The following is a 20594-nucleotide window of genomic DNA, read 5'->3' as shown; positions in this document are numbered from 1 at the left end:
TCCCTCCCTATTTTTCCTTCCTTCCTTCCTTCCTTCCTTCCTTCCTTCCTTCCTTCCTTCCTTCCTTCCTTCCTTCCTTCCTTCCTTCCTTCTCCTCCAAATTTGTTGTTCTTTTATCTTATTACAGCCACTGCCACTTGTCACATTTCTGAGTAGACTTCTGTAAGCTTCCATGGAACATATAACTATTAATTATTTGGAATTATGTTTATTGCATTTAATCAGAGTGCTACCTCTTGCCGAATATAATAACACATTGCAAATGGGGACGTTTGCTTCCCAGTCTGCTTTCCACAGACCATTTTATTCATTTCAAATTAATCAGATATGCTCACCGCCAATATCTACCTGGACCCATCTAGGATTAAGCCGTAATAAATTTGTTCCTCTCCAATTTTACTTTGCAGCTTAAATGGCTTACTGGAATGCAAATTCTTCTCCTGCCTTCAGATCTCAAAGGTGCCTTAAATCTTTTTTTTCTTTTTCTTTAAAAAAGAGACAGTTCTACTTTTTGAAATGCATGGAAGTATACCGAGTCCCAGCTAATATCTTTTGCATTGGCCTCAATTTCTCCAAAAATCCATTTCATTAGAAACCTTTAAAAAATAAAGATTCACTTGAGCAGAATTGGAGTCCTATGGATTACACGAATGACCTCATCTTGATTCTTTGATAGGGTTTGCCAATTCTTGAAGATGTTTTTTGACCTTGCAGGGTGATCCATGGCCCTGGGACTTTCTGATGACTCTTGTGCAAGAACAAAAAAAAACAAACAAATTTGACAACGTTTGGTTTTTTTCTGAAACCAGCCCAGGTCAGCTAAGTTCTGTCACAAAGAACTTTTAAAAGACATAAAAATAAAGCTAGTGAAAGTGAGACTGCTTCTACTTTGTCTTATCTCCCAGGAACGTATTTTTGAGGATCCTTCAAGTCAACGTGGACTCCTAGGGACATCGTGCCCAAGTCCCTGTACTTTTCTTGGCAAAGCTTTCTGGAAGTGGTTTGCCATTGCCTCTTTCCCAGGGCTGGGAGAAAACGACTGGCCCAAGATCCTCCAGCTGGCTTTGTGCCTAAGGTAGGACTAGAACTCACCGTCTCCTGGTTTCTAGCTGGAGATATGTGTGTGTGTGTGTGTGTGTGTGTGTGTGTGTGTGTGTGTGTGTGTAAATTTTTTTGGCTTGCTAACAAAGCAAGTGTATTCTGAATGCTTAACAAACATTATATATATATACATATACATACACACACACACAGACACACACACACACACACACACACACACCCTTTTATGTCCCTGTATCTAGGACAGTGGCCCCCAGCCTTTTGGGCACCAAGGACCGGTTCTGTGGCAACAGGTTTTTCTGTGGACTGGAAGGGGCGTGGTTTTATGTGCTGCCTTCATCCCATGGATGTAGCTTCCCTTGTCTGCGCAGACCGGTTTCTGGCATGCCACGGACCGGTGCTGATCCACAGACCAGGGGTTGGGGACCCCTGATCTAGGATAAAATTCTATGCTTCTTTGGGGATCAGGGCAGGAGAGATCAAGAACTCGTTGTCATAGGCTAAACAGTGGGGATGCAATAGTGCAGTGGCTGGAACTGCCAGCTAGAAATGATTTGCATTCCGTTGGTTCGAGTCCGGTTCAGTGAGACGGAGTGAGCTCCCGTCGCTCGACCCCCTAGCTCCTCTCCACCCAGCCGTTGGAAAGCAGGCAATATTGCGAGTAGATAAATGGGTACCACTTCGGCGGGAAGAAAACCTAACTGGGTTTGTGTGTGTGTGTGTGGAGAGTGGAGGCCGGCGCTGGATCTGGCCAGACCCGAGGCAAGACCGGCAGAGGGGCCCAGAAGAACCAGCAAACTGAGTGCCGCTAGCCTGTGTGCAGTGTACCAAGGACAAGCACACAAGCGCTGAACAGAATGACCGAGCCATCTAAGCTGTCAACATTGCATTGTGTCTTGCTTGGGTAGATTTCCCTGACATTGTACACTATATGCTAAAATAAGATTAAAAAAATAAAATAAAAAATAAACGTAAGATAGAAAGAGCATGGATGCCTTTGAACTTCGGCGTTGGATAAGACTCCTGAGAAGTCCGTGGACCGCCGAGAAAGCAAACCACTAGTTTACCCAGAATTCCCACAAAGGACCAGGCTCAAAATTATTCCGGGTTGGACAGATGACGCAAAGACCAGAGCAACGTGTGCATTTCCGGCAGCAGAACCCACATCGCGGCAAGGAAAACACCGTAGGGTGCGGTGTGGTGGTGTTTTATTTTATTTTTTCCCCCTTTTTTGGTTTTTATTGGTTCCTTTGCATGTTTGTTACATGAACTCCTGTGGGAAGATCAAAGAATACAGAGCGGTCCGAGGTAAGGTTGGGGAACGGTTGTTTTCACGTTGCTGGGTTGCCAAAGGACAAGGGCAAAGCAGGAAGCGCAGTCACTGCCCTCATTTCATTCCCACCCAGTCACTGAAATGAATGAACTCACCGTGGGACTTGTACCCTATGCCAAACCACGACAATGAGATGCTTCTAGAATGTGCTGGAAGTTGAGCCAGTTTTTGTTTTTTTTTAAGTACAGTTAGTCCTTGACTTACGACCCAAAATGGCTAGCTGTTGGGTGAAAGATTTCTTTAGTGAGTTTTGCCTCACTTTACGGCTTTCCTTGCCACAGTGGTCGAGTCACCTCTGACTTTCTCAGCTGCCTTCTGACCAGCAAAGTCGACGGGGGGAGGGGAGGGGAAAAAAAAAGCCGGGTTTGCTAATGACCGCATGATTTACTTAACGACGGTGGTGATTTGCTTAAGAATCCTGACAAAAATGATTATAAAATTGGGCATTTAACGACGGCCTGGTTTAGCGACGAGAATTTCTAGTCCCCATTGTGGTAGGAATCTCCCCAGACTGGTAGTCTGCATCTGAGCCAGACTAGGTAAGATAAGATAACTTATCTAGATGTGCATCTTATCTGGTACAGAGCCAAAAAGAATTAAGGTAGTTCAGTGGCCTTCAAAGCGAGAATTGAGGAGAAACCTTCTAACAGCGAGGACAATTAACCAGTGGAACAGCTTGCCACCAGAAGTTGTGGGTGCTTCATCACTGGAGGTTTTTAAGAAGAGACTGGACAGCTACGTGTCTTGAATTGTATAGGGTCTCTTGCTTGAGGAGCGGGTTGGACTAGAAGACCTCCAAGGTCTTCCAGCTCTATTCTGATTGATTGATTGGGGATCAAACCTTGCCTACATAATGACTGCCGGCAAATTCCCTTTGACTCCTCCCCCTGGTTCAGCCAATTTCTCTCCAACAAGTAGTAAGTCGGCACTACCTACAGATATCTAGCGCGCTGGAAAACCCTAGCATCTTCCCTGCATCCGTTGCTAAGTGAATCGCTGCAGGGGTGAAGTTAGTACCATGGTTGTTAAATGAATCTGGCTTCCCCATTGACTTTGTTCGTCAGAAGGTCACAGAAGGGGATCACACCACCCCGGGGGACGCTGCCACCGTCGTAAATACGAGTCAGTTGTCAAGTGTCTGAATCTGGATCACCTGATCATGGGGATGCTGCAATGGCCGTGTGAAAAACGGTCCTAAGCCCCTTTTTTTCCATCCTCTTGTAACTCTGAACAGCCGCTAAGCCAACTTTCGTATGTCAAGGACTACTGTAGTTATATTTTATTAGCCATCTTCTTCTTAGCTACTTTATGGCTCAGATTATTTAAAAGAAAACGAAAGACCAAACAAGAGGAGAGGCGTGTTGTCTGTTTCTCTAGGAGGGGGTCAACCATGTTTGGAAGCTGGCTTAGCGGGCGTCGCCCTTGAGCCAAGAGACCGTTTTTGCTTCTAGGCAGCTGAAGAAGTCAATAGGCAGAAATGTCGCTGGTGGGTCTCCAAGCCAACCAACCCCCCAAATCTAACAGAAATAGAATACTCAAAAAAAAACACCCAAAAGACACAATAAATTAAAAATCAACAACGGCAGTGCCACAGTTTTCCGCTCATTCCATCAGAACGGGCCAAGATAATAAATAATGAATAAATTAAGGAAGAAACATAGAACGGCGCTGAACGGATGGAGCAAAGAGAAGGATTGTTAGCTGCCCTGGAGTGGCCCTTTAAGTGGGGGTCCTCTTTTTTTGCCCCCCCTAGACCTTGGGCTCTTGGCCTCTGGGAGAAGAACGTAATGTATGGATTGATTTGGCCCTCTCGCCTTATAACACTGGTGGTCCCTTGTCCAAAATATCCGTTGCTAAGCGAGACCAGCGGTTGAGGGAGTTTTGCCCCGTTTTACGACGTTTCTTGCCACGGCGGTCAAATGAATCCCCTCAGTTGGTAAGCCAGTCAGGCGGTTGTTAAGTGAATCCGGATTCCCCCCTTGACTTTGCTTGTCAGGAGGTCACAAAAGAGGAATCACGTGACCCCGGGATGCTGCGACCGTCATAAATATGGACCACTTGCCAAATGCTCGAATTGGGATCACGTGACCACGGGGAAATGCCGTAAACGGTCGTAAGCATGAGAAAGAGTCCCAAGTCGCTTTTCCCAGTGTCGTCATAACTCCGAACGGTCGCCAGATGAGCTGTTGTAAATTGAGAACTGTCTGTGCAGAGCTCGTCAGCGGGAGGCAGTTGGGAAGAGAATGGAGGACATATCCCATAGGGCTCACCCATTATGGGGCTTGCATGGAAGGCCATGCTTCCTAGCGTGAAGAGGGTGTCCAAGCAAAAACATCCAGTGTTGAGATGAGCTTGCACACCCCCAAATTCATCTTGTTTCTCGCTTGGCCTACCTCCTTCAACTCCACCCTCGCCAAGGCGAAGCTGCGAGAAGAAATGGAACACCAAAGCGAGGGCGGTGTGTGTCACTGTGTGGTGGACACACAATCAGAGTGAGGACCAGAATTTCTACAACGGGGACCACAGCATCAATGATGGAAGGGGGAGGTCTTCCTTTCAGACATTCCCCCTACCCCAGGCCACCGGTTATTCCGAGAAGTGATGGATGGAGGACCACCTGGAGAAGGTTGTCCCTTGGCGTGGGTTGGAGTAGAGGCAGGCGACGGAAATCCGCACGGGAGGGCCGCTACGCACGGCGCAAACTGTCGTAGCTGTCCACCGAGGTAGAACTACTCCTGCTGCTACTCCGTGGACGGCTTCTGCCTCCGCTACTCCGGCTTCGGCTGCTCTTGGCGTAACTACTCCAACTCCGGCTGCAGCTGGTCCTGTCGCTTGAGTAACTGCGGCTCCGGGCTGGAGAGTAACTGAGACAGCTGGACTCTGAGGAGTAAATGCTTGAGCTGCTGGGGGAGGAGGACGAAGGACTCGGTCTGTAGTAAGGGATGGGGCGCTTCCGGGCACTGGAGAGGAAAAATCGAGAGGGGTGGGGGGAAGAATCACCTCCAATGCTTCCTTTCTATCCTTTCTCTGCAAGTAGGACCCCCCCCCCGGTCCCTCCCCCCCCCAGGTGTTCCTGCTGCCTTGGTTTTGCTGAAACAAGGAAAAAATTGAAGGTGTGATTTGTGGGTTTGAGGGTTAGGAAGAGTAGGATGGGGAAGGAAGGCAATCATGCTGTGAGCTTAAAGAGAGAGGGTGAAATAGAAAGGCAGCTGCTGTTAAGAAGATCTGAAGCTGCTTCTTTGCAACTTTTCTCCTCTCCCTTCCTTTCTGTTCTTTTCCTTTCCTTTCTTTCCCTTCTCTTCCCTTCTTTTTCCTTTCCTTTCCTTTCTCCTTTTATTTTCTTTTCCTTACCTTTCCTTTCCTTCCCTTTTCCTTCCCTTTCCTCTTCCCTTCTTTTTCCCTTCCTTCCCTTCCCTTTCTCTATTTCCTTTCCTTTCCTTTCCTTTCCTTTCCTTTCCTTTCCTTTCCTTTCCTTTCCTTCCCTTCCCTTCCCTTCCCTTCCTTCCCTTCCTTCCCTTTCCTTTCCTTCCCTTCCCTTTCTCTATTTCCTTCCCTTCCCTTTCCTTTCCTTCCCTTCCCTTCCCTTTCCTTTCCTTTCCTTCCCTTCCCTTTCCTTTCCCTTCTCTATTTCCTTTCCTTTCCTCCCTTCCCTTCCTTTCCTTTCCTTTCCTTTCTCCTTTTATTTTCTTTTCCTTACCTTTCCTTTCCTTCCCTTTTCCTTCCCTTTCCTCTTCCCTTCTTTTTCCCTTCCTTCCCTTCCCTTCCCTTTCTCTATTTCCTTTCCTTTCCTTTCCTTTCCTTTCCTTCCCTTCCCTTCCTTCCCTTCCCTTCCCTTCTCTTCCTTCCCTTCCTTCCCTTTCCTTTCCTTCCCTTCCCTTTCTCTATTTCCTTCCCTTCCCTTCCCTTCCCTTCCCTTTCCTTCACTTCCCTTCCCTTCCCTTTCCTTTCCTTTCCTTTCCTTTCCTTCCCTTCCCTTTCCTTTCCTTTCCCTTCTCTATTTCCTTTCCTTTCCTCCCTTCCCTTCCTTTCCTTTCCTTTCCTTCCCTTCCCTTTCTCTATTTCCTTCCCTTCCCTTTCCTTTCCTTCACTTCCCTTCCCTTTCCTTTCCTTTCCTTTCCTTCCCTTCCCTTTCCTTTCCTTTCCCTTCTCTATTTCCTTTCCTTTCCTCCCTTCCCTTCCTTTCCTTTCCTTTCCTTTCTCCTTTTATTTTCTTTTCCTTACCTTTCCTTCCCTTTTCCTTACCTTTCCTCTTCCCTTCTTTTTCCCTTCCTTCCCTTCCCTTCCCTTTCTCTATTTCCTTTCCTTTCCTTTCCTTTCCTTTCCTTTCCTTTCCTTTCCTTTCCTTCCCTTCCCTTCCCTTTCCTCCTTTCCTTTCCTTTCCTTTCCTTCCCTTCCCTTCCCTTCCCTTCCCTTCCCTTCCCTTTCTCTGTTTCCTTTCCTTTCCTTTCCTTTCCTTTCCTTTCCTTTCCTTTCCTTTCCTTTCCTTTCCTTTCCTTTCCTTTCCTTTCCTTTCCTTCCCTTCCCTTCCCTTCCCTTCCCTTCCCTTCCTTCCCTTCCTTCCCTTCCTTCCCTTCCTTTCCTTTCCTTTCCTTTCCTTTCCTTCCCTTCCCTTCCCTTCCCTTCCCTTCCCTTTCTCTGTTTCCTTTCCTTTCCTTTCCTTTCCTTTCCTTCCCTTCCCTTCCCTTCCCTTCCCTTTCTCTGTTTCCTTTCCTTTCCTTTCCTTTCCTTTCCTTTCCTTTCCTTTCCTTTCCTTTCCTTTCCTTTCCTTTCCTTTCCTTTCCTCTCCTCCCTTCCTTCCCTTCTTTTATTCCACCTTTCTTTATGAGTGTGTAAACATCTTGTGACAGCTTTTATACTGGGAGCCTGGAAATCCAAGTGCCATATAAACATACTCAATTTCTACTACTGCAGTACTATTATCAATTTGAGGGTGCCGTGCAAAGTGATTCCTAACATTTAAAACAATGAAAACAACACAAGCAGGCACCATTGGGATGGCCCTGGGACCGGCTGTTGCTTGACTGCTAACTCCGTGATTCTTTCTCTCTTCCTGTCTGGGGGGCAGACGAATAAAACCCCACTGATGTCTCTTTCCACCGAAATGCTGTTTTATTGCTCCTTGAAGTTGCACAACAAACGTGCAAAAGGGGTCAGGAGGAGCTTAAAATTGCCGGGGGGGGGATATTTAAAGACACCCCTCCTCACCTGGTTATCCGCCGGGCTTCCAAGTGGCTGGGAGAATCTCTCCGACGCTTCCTCATGGGGGAATAGCATCCTTTGCGCCGCCGGCGGTCCTGATGCCTGTGGGACTCCTTCCCACTGGAGCCATAACTGTGATCTGGTTCACGACCTCTGAGAAAAGAAATTTCCAGGAAGGTGAGGGTCTGTCTCGAGGAGGGGGTCTCGAATCAAGGCTGCTGAGCCCAGAGTGTGCGGATCTCGCCCTAAGAGGCTCTCCTTGCTTAGGGCATCCTCTGAATGGGATTCCCCTTCGGCTTACAACAGTCCAGGATTGAAATCAGGAAGGCGGGGGAGGGGGAGGGTCCCAGGGCACGGGGTGGATTTCCAGTAAGCGGTCAGCAAGGGGGGGGGAGTGTCAGGGTGTTTAGACCTACCTGCCAGCCCTGTAGCGAGAATAGCTGGGGCTGCGTTGGGATCTTGAATTTCTGCTTCCATCTGTTCTCTTGCAGGATTGGAGGGAGGAACTAGGAAAGAGAAGAGAGATTTGAGAGAGCATGGGAAAAAGCAGGGATTTGCTTCTGGTCCACTTCCTTCCTTCCTTCCTTCCTTCCTTCCTTCCTTCCTCCCTCCCTCCCTCCCTCCCTCCCTCCCTCCCTTCGTTACACCCTCCCTCTCCTTCCTCCCTCCCTCCCTCCCTCCCTCCCTTCGTTACACCCTCCCTCTCCTTCCTCCCTCCCTCCCTCCCTCCCTTCCTTCGTTACACCCTCCCTCTCCTTCCTTCCTTCCTTCCTTCCTTCCTCCCTTCCTTCGTTACATCCTTCCTTCCTTCCTTCCTTCCTCCCTCCCTCCCTCCCTCCCTTCATTACACCCTCCCTCTCCTTCCTTCCTTCCTTCCTTCCTTCCTCCCTCCCTCCCTCCCTCCCTTCCTTCGTTACATCCTTCCTTCCTTCCTTCCTTCCTCCCTCTTTCCTCCCTCCCTTCCTTCATTACACCCTCCCTCTCTCCTTCCTTCCTTCCTTCCTTCCTTCCTTCCTTCCTTCCTTCCTTCCTTCCTTCCTTCCTTCCTTCCTTCCTTCCTTCCTTCCTTCCTTCCTTCCTTCTTTCCATCTCCCTCCCTCCCTCTTTCTCCATCCATCTCTTTTTTTCTTTCTCCCCTCCCTCCCTGCCACCCAGTGTTTGAAATGCTTTTATCACTAATTATTGCTAATGTGCTATTTATACACAAATGACACAATAGGAGCAGCAACAGTGGGGCAACCCATTAGGTAATTAAGGATAATATCATCCTGAGCAGAAACGGAAAATCTGGCTTATCAGGAATAAGAGAAATCTCGATGTCTTGTGCTTCCCAGTCTCTTTTCCTTGGCTTCTCCTGCAACTTAAGGCGAGTAAGCAAAGTGGAAAACCTCTAGAACTAATCTGTTGAGCACTGTCTCTTGTATATCTGTTTATTCCTCCCCCGAGGACCCAGAACTGTAAGAAAGAAAGCAAACTTTGAATAACAGAATAACGGAGCAGAATAACCAAGTGGGAAGGGACCCTGGAGGTCTTCTAGTCCAACCCCCTGCTCCGGTAGAGACCCTGTACAGAATAACAGAATTGGAAGGGACCCTGGAGGTCTTCTAGTCCAGCCCCCTGCTCCGGTAGAGACCCTGTACAGAATAACCAAGTGGGAAGGGACCCTGGAGGTCTTCTAGTCCAGCCCTCTGCTCCGGCAGAGACCCTGTGCAAAATAACAGAATTGGAAGGGACCCTGGAGGTCTTCTAGTCCAGCCCCCTGCTCCGGCAGAGACCCTGTGCAAAATAACAGAATTGGAAGGGACCCTGGAGGTCTTCTAGTCCAGCCCCCTGCTCCGGCAGAGACCCTGTACAGAATAACAGAATTGGAAGGGACCCTGGAGGTCTTCTAGTCCAGCCCCCTGCTCTGCCAGGAGACCCTGGAGGTTGACGACCACTCACCTTGATTTTGATGAACAACAAGACGGGCTTGGTGAAGATCTCCGTCCCAGCTTGTGATGCAAAGGTTCAGAGTCCAGAGAGGACCTGCTGGAAGGAGATTCATTTCGAAGACGTGGCTGAGGTGGAGAACTGGAAAACGGTGGCAAGAGAACGTTGGCCTTCTTCTCTCCAAGAGGCTCAAGAGATGGCCAAGACTCTCCGCTGAAAAAGGAGAAGTTTTCCAGAAAGGAGAGTGATTCTAGAGGGCCGTGGGGGGAAAAGTACATCTTTTACAAGACACACAGCTCCCCCCCCCCCGACAGAAAGAAGTCCATCTCCTTTCTCAGGCGGCTTTGGAACTGGTCTTCTCTGGGGTTGCAGAAAGGATCTCCGGAAGTCAAAGCTGACACCAGCCAGAGCATAGAGAAACTCAAAGAAGCAGTGTGCAAGATCGGAAGAAGTGGACAGATAGCAACAGCAATAGCCCTTAGACTTATCTACCGCTTCACAGTGCTTTACAGCCCTCTCTAAGCGGTTTACAGAGTCAGCATGTTGCCCCCAACAATCTGGGTCCTCATTTTACCGACCGCGGAAGGAGGGAAGGCTGAGTCAACCATGAACCGGTCAGGATCAAACTGCCGGCAGCCGGCAGTCAGCAGAATTACCCTGTAATTCTGCATTCTAACCACTGCGCCAGAGCTGGTCAGCATCGAACTCCTGGCGGTGGGCAGAGTTTGCCTATAATACTGCATTCTAACCACTAGGAGGGAGGGAGGGAGGGAGGGAGGGAAGGAAGGAAGGAAGGAAGGAAGGAAGGAAGGAAGGAAGGAAGGAAGGAAGGAAGGAAGGAAGGAAGGGCAATAGTGCTTAGACTTATAGGCCGCTTCACAGTACTTTACAGCCCTCTGTAAATGGTTTACAGAGTCATCAACCTGCCTCCAACAATCTGGGTCCTCATTTTACCTACCTCGGAGGGAGGGAAGGCTAAGTCAACCATGAACCGGTCAGGATCAAACTGCCGACAGCCGGCAGTCAGCAGAATTACCCTGTAATTCTGCATTCTAACCACTGCGCCAGAGCTGGTCAGCATCGAACTCCTGGCGGTGGGCAGAGTTTGCCTATAATACTGCATTCTAACCACTAGGAGGGAGGGAGGGAGGGAGGGAAGGAAGGAAGGAAGGAAGGAAGGAAGGAAGGAAGGAAGGAAGGAAGGAAGGAAGGGCAATAGTGCTTAGACTTATAGGCCGCTTCACAGTACTTTACAGCCCTCTGTAAATGGTTTACAGAGTCATCAACCTGCCTCCAACAATCTGGGTCCTCATTTTACCTACCTCGGAGGGAGGGAAGGCTAAGTCAACCATGAACCGGTCAGGATCAAACTGCCGACAGCCGGCAGTCAGCAGAATTACCCTGTAATTCTGCATTCTAACCACTGCGCCAGAGTCGGACACGACTGAATGGATCACATCGTCATCACCTCCCGAAGAAGACGACTCAGGGCTTTTTTTTGTCCTAGAACGCCCAGAACGGAGTTCCGGCACCTTTTTAGGATGGAACCTTGTAGGGTAGGCAAGGCGGGCTACAAAAAAAGCCACTGAGAAGACGACTTACTTTTGATCTTTGCACAGATGCCCGGGGGATGGGTTTTGTTCTTCCAATGCCGGCCCTTTGGACTGGGAGCGATAGCTGTGCAGTGAATTCCCCGAATCCGGGCTGCTGACGCTGCTGGCTTTCCCTGAAGAGAAGGCCTGGCCGAAGCCACGGTGGCCTTCCCTCTTGGTTTCTTGGCTGCCTTTTGACCTGGATGTGCTTGTCTGAACGGATGGGGGTGAAGACGTTGCGTTGCCCGAGTCATAGTCGTGGCCATCTCCGTTCTCTTGATTTCGGTTCCCCAACTGGCCCGTTGCTTTTTTAAAGAGGCCAGCCGCAGACCCAGAATTTGAGATCTGTAAGCAAAGAGAGGCATGTTTTGCCAGGGTTGAACTGACTTCACCACAAAAGGGACAGAAATATTCCCCCCCACCGCCCCACATTGGGTGGTGTGTGTAAGATGTTGGGTTCTGTTTACTTGCTTCTCAAATTCACCCTTTTGGTTCTGATGTTTTTATTCTCATTTAGCATTAGGATTCAGTCTGCAGTCAAAGGCCAGGAAGGAAGGAAGGAAGGAAGGAAGGAAGGAAGGAAGGAAGGAAGGAAGGAAGGAAGGAAGGAAGGAAGGAAGGAAGGAAGGAAGGAAGGAAGGAAGGAAGGAAGGAAGAAAGAAAGAAAGAAAGAAAGAAGAAGGTAGGTGGAAGGAAGGAAGGAAGGAAGGTGGAAGGAAGGAAGGAAGGAAGGAGGAAGGAAGAAAGAAAGAAAGAAAGAAAGAAAGAAAGAAAGAAAGAAAGAGAGAGAGAGAGAAAGAAAGAAAGAAAGAAAGAAAGAAAGAAAGAAAGAAAGAAAGAAAGAAAGAAAGAAAGAAGGTGGAAGGAAGGAAGGTGGAAGGAAGGAAGGAAGGAAGGAAGGAGGAAGAAAGAAAGAAAGAAAGAAAGAAAGAAAGAAAGAAAGAAAGAAAGAAAGAAAGAAAGAAAGAAAGAAAGAAGGAGGGAGGAAGGAAGGAAGGAAGGAAGGAAGGAAGGAAGGAAGGAAGAAGGAAGGAAGGAAAGAAGAAAGAAAGAAAGAAAGAAGGAAGGAAGGAAAGAAGGAAGGAAGGAAAGAAAGAAGGAAGGAAGGAAGGAAGGAAGGAAGGAAGGAAGGAAGGAAGGAAAGAAGGAAGAAAAAGAAGGAAGGAAGGAAGGAAGGAAGGAAGGAAAGAAGGAAGAAAGAAAGAAGGAAGGAAGGAAGGAAAGAAGAAAGAAGGAAGGAAGGAAGGAAGGAAGAAGGAAAGAAAGAAAGAAAGAAAGAAAGAAAGAAAGAAAGAAAAGTTTGAACTCAAATCACATCTTACTAAAAGAAATGCACGAGTCACTGTCTTTTTTTCTCTCTCTCTCCCAGATATAACTGAGAGGTTTTTCAATCATGCAAAGAATACTAACAGCATGCGGTCCATGTTGTCAGAAAGGTGTCACTGTGTAGTTTTTTTTTTATAATGCAGAGATCAAAGGAGCTTAGGAAAATTTAAGAAAAAACCCTAAACAAACCATAAGAAAGAAAAAGAAGGAATAAAAATAGACGGTCACTGGGGAGTAAAAAATAAAAAAAAGACATCCAGTTTTAGAAATCAGACAAAAGGCTGTAAAAATCCATCCGATCCAATTTGGGTATTTCTGTTGTTCTACTGAACTGAACTGCTTCTGCTGGAATTAATCCTGGTTAAGCTGTAGCCCAGTTTGCTGGCTCTGCATTCTGTCAGCCCGCCAAGATAGACAGGTCAGGAAATCCTCAACTTAAAAACAGTTGACTGACTGACCATTTGAAGTTGCAACAGCGCTGGAAAAAAAAGTGAATTACGACCGGGTTTTTCCCCCCCACACTTAATGACCATGGCCGCATCTCCAGGGTCACTCAATCAAAATTTGGATGCTTGGCAACCGACTCGTATTTATGACGGTTGCAGCGTCCCGGCTGACGCGATCCCCTTTTGCAACCTTCCGACAAGCGAATCAATGGGGAAAGCCAGATTCACTTAACAAAGTGACTTAACAAACGGTGGCCAGATTATTATTATTATAACAGAACCTTGAAATCTTGGCAGAGATTCTGTCTCTGCTATTCTTATCTCCAAGGCAGAGTGTAAAGGGAACGGTCCCGAGGGACAGGTGGAAAGATGTAGTCCAGACTCGCAAGAGGGAACGGGTCTTTCCCCAGGAGCTAAGGGAAAAACTCAATTTGGAGTCAGAAGGAAGGCGAGGGTGGAACCTCACCAGCCATTGCCAGGTCGCTGAGCTTGTCGATCAGAAGGTCGGCAGTTTGGCGGGTCGAATGCCGCGTAACAGAGTGAGCGCCTGTTATTCGTCCCAGCTTCTGCCAACCTAGCAGTTCTAAAGCACGTAAAAATGCAAGTAGAAAAATAGGGGCCACTCCGGTGGGAAGGTAACAGCGTTCCGTGCGCCTTTGGCGTCTAGTCATGCCGGCCACATGACCACGGAGACGTCCTCGGACAAGCGCTGGCTCTTTGGCTTTGAAACGGAGATGAGCACCGGCCCCTAGAGTCGGAAACGACTACCACGCGTGTGCGGGGGAACCTTTACCTTTTACTATAGACAAGTGATTTTCTGGCAAGATTCCCCTCTGAAGTGCTCACAAATATTATTTTTTTAATATCATAAGTAAAAACAGAGAGAGAAGGAGAGGAAGAGTAGGAGAGAGAGAGAGAGAGAGAGAGAGAGAGAGAGAAAGGGGGGGGGAGGAATAAGGAAAACCAAACATACTGAAAACGGACAGTTGCTCTAGAGAAAGAAGGCAGACATGAATGGCTGTGTGCAATCCCCCTTGTAGAATATTTCTGCATGGCCTCTAATAATTAATATCCTGACAGCTTGCGGTTAGCATTCACTTACCAAGCAAGAAATCCTCCTTTAGTAGGTAAGGTGTAAAAAAAAGGGAAGATTGGGGAACGTAAGTCCATGGTTAGAGTTTTAAATTACAAGAGAGATTTTTTTAAAAAAAAAAAAGAATGAAAACCAAATTTCAACCCCTCTCTCTTTCTCTCTCTCTCTCTCCCTCGCTCTCTCTCGCTCTTTCTCTCTTCCAATCCTGTATTTGCTTTTTTATTTTATTTTTTAATGTTCAATGCTCTTTTTTTTTAATCCTCTTTTCTCAAATCCCTCCCATCTGATTGATCCCAGGTTCAGGATCCTGGTCCACAGAAAAGGCAAAAAAATTTAAAAAATAAAATAAAATAGAAATTCCCAGGAAATCAAAGATTTGAAAACACAACAAAGAAACACGAGAAAAAAAAAAGGCAGGGTTTGCTGTGCGGGAGAAAGACCTAAATCTTGGTTTTAGGAGGCGAGCAGAATTTTGCCAGCTCTTGAGGTCTTTTCCAAGCAGAAATGCAAACTTTATATCAACTGAATCTGTGGCTCTCAAAACCTTTTCTTCACTCCCCACCTCCCACCCTTAAATATAGGTCGTCCTCAATTTACAACCATAACTGAGCACCAAATTTATGTTGCTAAGTGAGAAATACGTTAAGTGAGTTTTGCCCCCATTTTAGGACTTCTCTTGCCACATTTGTTAAGTGAATCGCTGCAGGTCTTAAAATTAGCAACACGGTTGTTAAACGACTCTGGTTTCCCCACTGGTTGCAGAAGGGGATTGCGTGACCCAGAGGCTTGCCGCAACGGTCATAAGTGTGAAAAACGGTCATGAGTGACTTTTTTCAGTGCCGTTGCAACTTTGAAGTGTTGTAAGTCAAGGACCACCTGTGCTTTTTTATGGCTACGGACCCCCCCTCCAGACTTAGCTCAAGTAACACCAGCTGCCTGCAATTAGCGCAGGTTCGAGTCCCACCAGGCTCAAGGTTGACTCAGCCTTCCATCCTTCCGAGGTAGGTAAAATGAGGACCCAGATTGTTGGGGGCAATAAGCTGACTTTGTTATAATGCCGCTTGGGGTGTGTGTGTGTGAAAGCCCTATTAAGCAGGCATATACATAGAATGAAGGCTACTGCTAAGCAGATTGATTTGTGTTTTAAATTGTAAGCCGCCCTGAGTCTTTGGAGAAGGGTGGGATATAAATGGGATTAAAATAAATAAAATAAAATAAAGATTTATATTATAACATTTTTTCAAACTTCCCGGACTCCTGCAATAACACTGCAGCCCCCCCCCCAGTTGAGAACCACTGAACTAAATATCTTTTACTGCCAGCAGTTATTAATATCATTGTATCCTCCTCCTCCTCTTCCTCCTCCTCCTCCTCCTCTCCGCAAACCTACACTCCCTTCTAGCATTGATGATGTTACCTAGTTGGCTAATGAAATGTCTGCAAAAAAAAAAAAACAAGTTCAGAGAGCACCAGGTCCCCACAGTTGAACCCTGAGCTACAGAAATTATTTTCTAAGAACTCTAGTACCCACCTACTAGGAGATTGGGTTACCCACCCTTTTAATTACTTAAAATGCCCTGGATATGCCATCACCCTATGGCCAGATTCCCACCCACCAAAACAGGTTGCCTTTTTGGGGTTTGGGTTTTTTTTTTACAAAATCTTGGCAGGAGATGGCATTAGAGCATGGCAGGCAACTGTTTCCACACCTTCCTGCCCCTAGGCTAAATACACCTCAATAAATTAAAATATTTATTGATATTCATCAATCCAAACGTTCGTTCATACCAATCAATTGAAACGTGTCGACCGATTAAAATATTCATTCATGCCCACCGATGAAAGCGTCTATGCCAATCGATGAAAATATTCATATCAATCAAAACGTTCATTCATATCGATCCGTTAAAGCATGCGTAATCAATGAAAACATTCACATCAATCAATCAATATGTTCATTTCACACCAGTCAATGAAAACATGCATATCAATCCATTAAAATATTCCTTCATGTCAAAGCCATTAAAATATTCCTTCATGTCAAAGCCATTAAAATATTCCTTCATTTAGCGTGGGTTTGGGTATTGGTCCTGGAGCTGAAAGTTATACCTATGCAAGTCTCAAGGCATTTCTACCCATTCATTCATTCATTCATTCATTCATTCATTCATTCATTCATTCATCCCTTCGTTCTTTCAAAGAACAAATGCTACGAATTCAACAAACGTAGAGGCTGCATCGATTGATACGTTGACGTGGTAACCCCATGCAGATTTTTCCTTCTCGTACGAGAAGACTTTCCCCTTGTTCTGATTTTAGGATGGGGCTGTAAGACTGCACACGCTTCTCCGAGACCGCGAGGGATTAATTTCGCTAAAGAAGCAGGGGGAAACCCAGGCGGAGAAGACAAACCAGCAGTCTCCGATTTTCAGCATTCCGCTTTTAATTTGCACGGAACTTTTTGCTCGAGAAGCGACAGATCGGAAGCTGAGTGCTCAAGCATCCTCACGGTGAGGTTTTCAATTAAGCTGGAGAAGATGGTTTACTGGGCATCGAATGGGCCTTTGGAGAAGGAAAGATAAATTTGTGGACTGAACCAGGTGGGACCAGCCTTCTCAGTGTTCAACAGCATCCCCCTGTCTCTAATGCAGTGTTTTTCAACCTTGGCAATTGAAGATACGCGGACTTCCCTTCCCAGAATTCCCCAGCCAGCCACGCTTACGACTTACAACCATTCATTTAATCTGCTCAAAGTTACAATGGCACTGGGGGGGGGGAAGCCAATTAGCACTGTTTTTCACCCTTACAACTGCTTGCAGCCTCCCGCGGTCACAGGATCAAAATTCAGACCCTTGGCAACCGACTCATATATATACGACGGTTGCAGTGTCCTCTGTGTGTGTGTGTGTGCGTGTGTGTGTGTGTGTCTGTGTGTGTGTGTCCTGTGATCCCCTTTTGCAACCTTCTGCCAAGCAAAATCCTCGGGGAAGCCAAGTTCACTGAACAAGCGTGTTGTCGACTGAACCGCTGCAGGGATTCGCTGATCAGCTGTGGCGAGAATGGTCGTAAAACGGAGGCAGAACTCATTTAGCCACTGGAAATTGTGGACTGTTTAAAGAATACTGGTAGTTTGGACTGAGTTGCCTTGCATGAGGACATTTGTGTCGTGGTTGACAAAGTCAAACTGGCAGCGGGGACTGATTGAAGCTCTGTTCTTTTAAAGACTTGTCTCGTTTATTTTTAATTAACTCAGAAGTTCTACCTTGGCCTGCAAACTTATCGGGACGATACGGTGAAAGCTGGAATGATAATAAAGACTTCCGATCAAACTTGGCTTTTTAAGAGCTTAAGGGACATATTCATGCTGTTTTCTTGGCTGCAAGATGGAAGTGATCTGTCACTGTTTTCTTGTTGATTTTCTTTTTTCTTTTCTTTTCTTTTGAAAAAACTTTGTAGTTAAGCCAACAGCTCCAACATTTTCTGCTCAGCTCCCATCCAAATACTGACCGGAACTGACCCTGTATAGCTTCCAAGTTCAGACAAAGACATTTTTCATCACCTGCTGAGATTAGAGTAATACTTAAACCAACAAGCACAAGCTAAAGTTTAGCAGTTTAGTCTACATTTTTGGTCCTATAAAAATGGGGAAACCATCAGGTTGACTCCAAGAGAGAGAGAGAGAGAAAAAAAATCCTAAAATCCCAATGAAGGCAAAATCAGGCCAAATTTGCAAAATGCAAATTTCTGAGAATTCTTCATGAAAGGGTTTGGTCTAGTCATTAAAGCAGGAGACTGTGAGTTCTAGTCCTGCCCTTAGCCATGAAATGCCAACTGGGTGACTTTGGGCCAATCACCAGGAGACAGTGAGTTCTAGTTCCATCTTAGGCACGAAAGCCAGCTGGGTGACTCTGGGCCAATTGCCAGGAGACGGTGAGTTTTAGTCCCACCTCAGGCATCAAAGCTAGCTGGGTGACTTTGGGCCAATCACCAGGAGACCGGGAGTTCTAGTCCTGCCTTAAGCATGAAAGCTAGCTGGGTGACTCTGGGCCAATCCCTTTCTCAGCCCAACCCCACCTCTCCCAGAGTTGTTAGGGGGAAAATAAGGAGGAGGCGTGTTGGATACATTCATGGCCTCGAATTATTGGTCAAAATAATAGCAGTAGCATATAAAAAAAAATCCAGGGAAAAAGGAGAGAAAAACATTAAGCCACGTTTGAGCCATGGTTACCTCTCCTTTGGTCTTAAGTGGGAAAATCTTGCAGACACACAACCTGGGTTGTCTCTGTTGCAGAAGCGATTTGTGGAGCGAACCAAAGATTTCTCTAAACCAGGAACGGATGACATTTTGGGGTGTATAAAATCCCACTGAAGCCTTGCCATCTATGGAGGAATGTCCAGTTTCCTTGGCTGGTGGAAGACAGGAGTAAGCCCTCTCTCACAGACACACCCTCCTTTCTTCTTGGATGCTCACCTACTATCCCTTTGCACCTATGAGTTTGGCCAATGCCGCTCACAACAGGGAAGTTGAGTTTGAAGGCAGCCAAGGCTGCTCCACTTTTTTCCTGCGCTGTCCTCTTCCTCCCCCACCCCCTGCCTCCAACACTCATACACTTTGTGCTGCAATTACATTCACGGAAATGTTTCTTTTTATAGGTTTAATCTTTTACGCCTCCAAAGATTGAGAGAAAGGGTGCAGAAGAGAGACGGCAGGGAATCAAGACAGCGAGCAGAAAAGGTACATAAAAACACGTCTCATCAAATATCAAAGCTAGAGGCCCATACTTTCATAAATGCCTCCTCTTTATCATTCGTGGTCGAGAGCGTAAGCAATCTCTCCTCTGGGTCTCTCCCCCACGTGGCCAGCCCCATCTTCCCTTCCCCACTTCCACCAGGTGGGCAGCCAAACAGAAGTTGTTTTCCAGAAAGAAGCTGACTGGCCTCTGACTAAAACGATGGAGCCTTCAACATGTCGCGACGTAGCACACAAATCTAACCTAAGGAGATTTTAGCGGATAGGGGGTACTTACAAGTTCACCCGTGGAGAGAAAGTAATTGTTCTGCAGGGTGCAGCCCAGGAGGGGGCTCCCAGCCAACTCTCCTGCTTCGTTGGAGTGAGAAGTCCTCTTTGACGCATGCCGTGATCGGCCGGGTCTCCCTTTGCCGCCTTCATCTTGGAATCTGCTTCTCAGCCTATGTCTGTCAAAATAAAGTTTGCTCTCTTCAGAATAGAGTAGAGTAGAGTAGAGTAGAGTAGAGTAGAGTAGAGTAGAGTAGAGTGGAATAGAATAAGAGCAGAATAGAATAGAATAACAGAGTTGGAAGGGACTTTGGAGGTCTTCTAGACCAACCCCCTGCTCAGGCAAATGGTTGCCCAATCTCTTCTTAAAAACCTCCAGTGATGGAGCACCCACAACTTCTTTAGACAAGTCGTTCACTGTTTTCACAGTCAGGAAATTTCTCCTTGGTTCTAGGTTGCTTCCCTCCTTGATTAGTTTCCATCCATTGCTTCTTGTCCTGCCTTCAGGCACTTTGGAGAATAATTCGACCCCCTCTTCTTTGGGGCAGCCCCTCAGATATTGGAAGACTGCTATCATGTCCCCCCTCGTCCTTCTCTTCATTAAACTAGACATACCCAATTCCAACAACCGTGCTTTATGTGTTTTAGCCTCCAATCCCCTGATCATCTTTGTTGCTCTTCTCTGCACTCTTTCTAGAGTCTCAACGAAGGATGACATGATAGCAGCGTTTCAATATCTAAGAGGCTTCCAGAGAGAGAAGGCAAAGCACCCGAAGGCAGGACAAGAAGCAACCGATGGAAACTCATCAAGGAGAGAAGCAACCTGGAATTAAGGAGAAACTTCCTGACAGTGAGAACAGTCAATCAGTGGAACGGCTTCCCTCCACAAATTGTGGGTGCTCCACCACTGGAGGTTTCTGAGAAGAGATTGTACAGCCCTTTGTCCAGAATGTGTCTCCTGCATGAACAATGGGTTGGACTAGAAGACCTCCAAGGTCCCATCCAACTCTGTTATTCTATAATTCTGTTAATAATGGGGAAATTTCATGAAAGTGCCATTTCTTCTGAGGTCCCAAGTCCTTGTCTGAGATCCTGAAGGGGATATTAATGTCTACAGTTTGTCAGCATTTTTTGGCTAGCTCAGTCTTGGTTAAATTCTCCTAGTAAGTTGACATGGAATGGCTAATGCTGAATTATATTTATTGTGACACCAAAATAGGAAACATTTCCAAGTGAGGATTGTCTTCTGGTGGTTACAGCTGCCACCTTCCCCTATTATTAACATTTTCAGCAATATTGCCCCCGGAATCCGTCATTCCCAATGGATCTTCCATTCCTCCGGTGAGATTGTTGTCTCATGCGAGTTGTAGTTTTATTTTTATTTTATTTTTTTTAAAAAAAGCATCATTGCACAAGACAGTGACAGAGCCCCCAGATCAAAAGTGACAACCATTGTTGACACAGCGGGCTTTGCTTGGAAGGTCAATTTAGCGTTAAAATAGGACTCTCCGTGGATCTTGAGTCAGTTCAGGTATTTTTTTAACGCTATTCAGGATATTTGGGAAAGGATATTTTTCCTTCTCCCTCGATAATTCTT

At 46.6% G+C, this 20594-nt stretch overlaps 1 protein-coding gene across 1 annotated transcript in view; it reads right to left on the bottom strand.

Moving 5' to 3' along the window:
• Window positions 1-5081: 5081 nt before the first annotated feature.
• The window catches only part of SRRM4 (serine/arginine repetitive matrix 4), a gene marked incomplete at both ends in the record, with an annotated part of 60113 nt that continues 44600 nt past the window's right edge, over window positions 5082-20594 (bottom strand). The window contains 5 exons of the mRNA XM_081338823.1: window positions 5082-5355; window positions 7601-7747; window positions 8011-8100; window positions 9536-9736; window positions 11126-11460. Coding sequence (XP_081194949.1) covers window positions 5082-5355; window positions 7601-7747; window positions 8011-8100; window positions 9536-9736; window positions 11126-11460 — 1047 coding nt within the window. The remainder of the gene's footprint in view (window positions 5356-7600; window positions 7748-8010; window positions 8101-9535; window positions 9737-11125; window positions 11461-20594) is intronic.

This window comes from Vipera berus (genome assembly GCF_964194415.1).
Source record: "Vipera berus genome assembly, chromosome: 14".
NCBI classification, from domain to species: domain Eukaryota; kingdom Metazoa; phylum Chordata; class Lepidosauria; order Squamata; family Viperidae; genus Vipera; species Vipera berus.
Note: the sequence above shows the minus strand (reverse complement) of the source record. Positions and strands in the feature narration are given on the sequence as shown.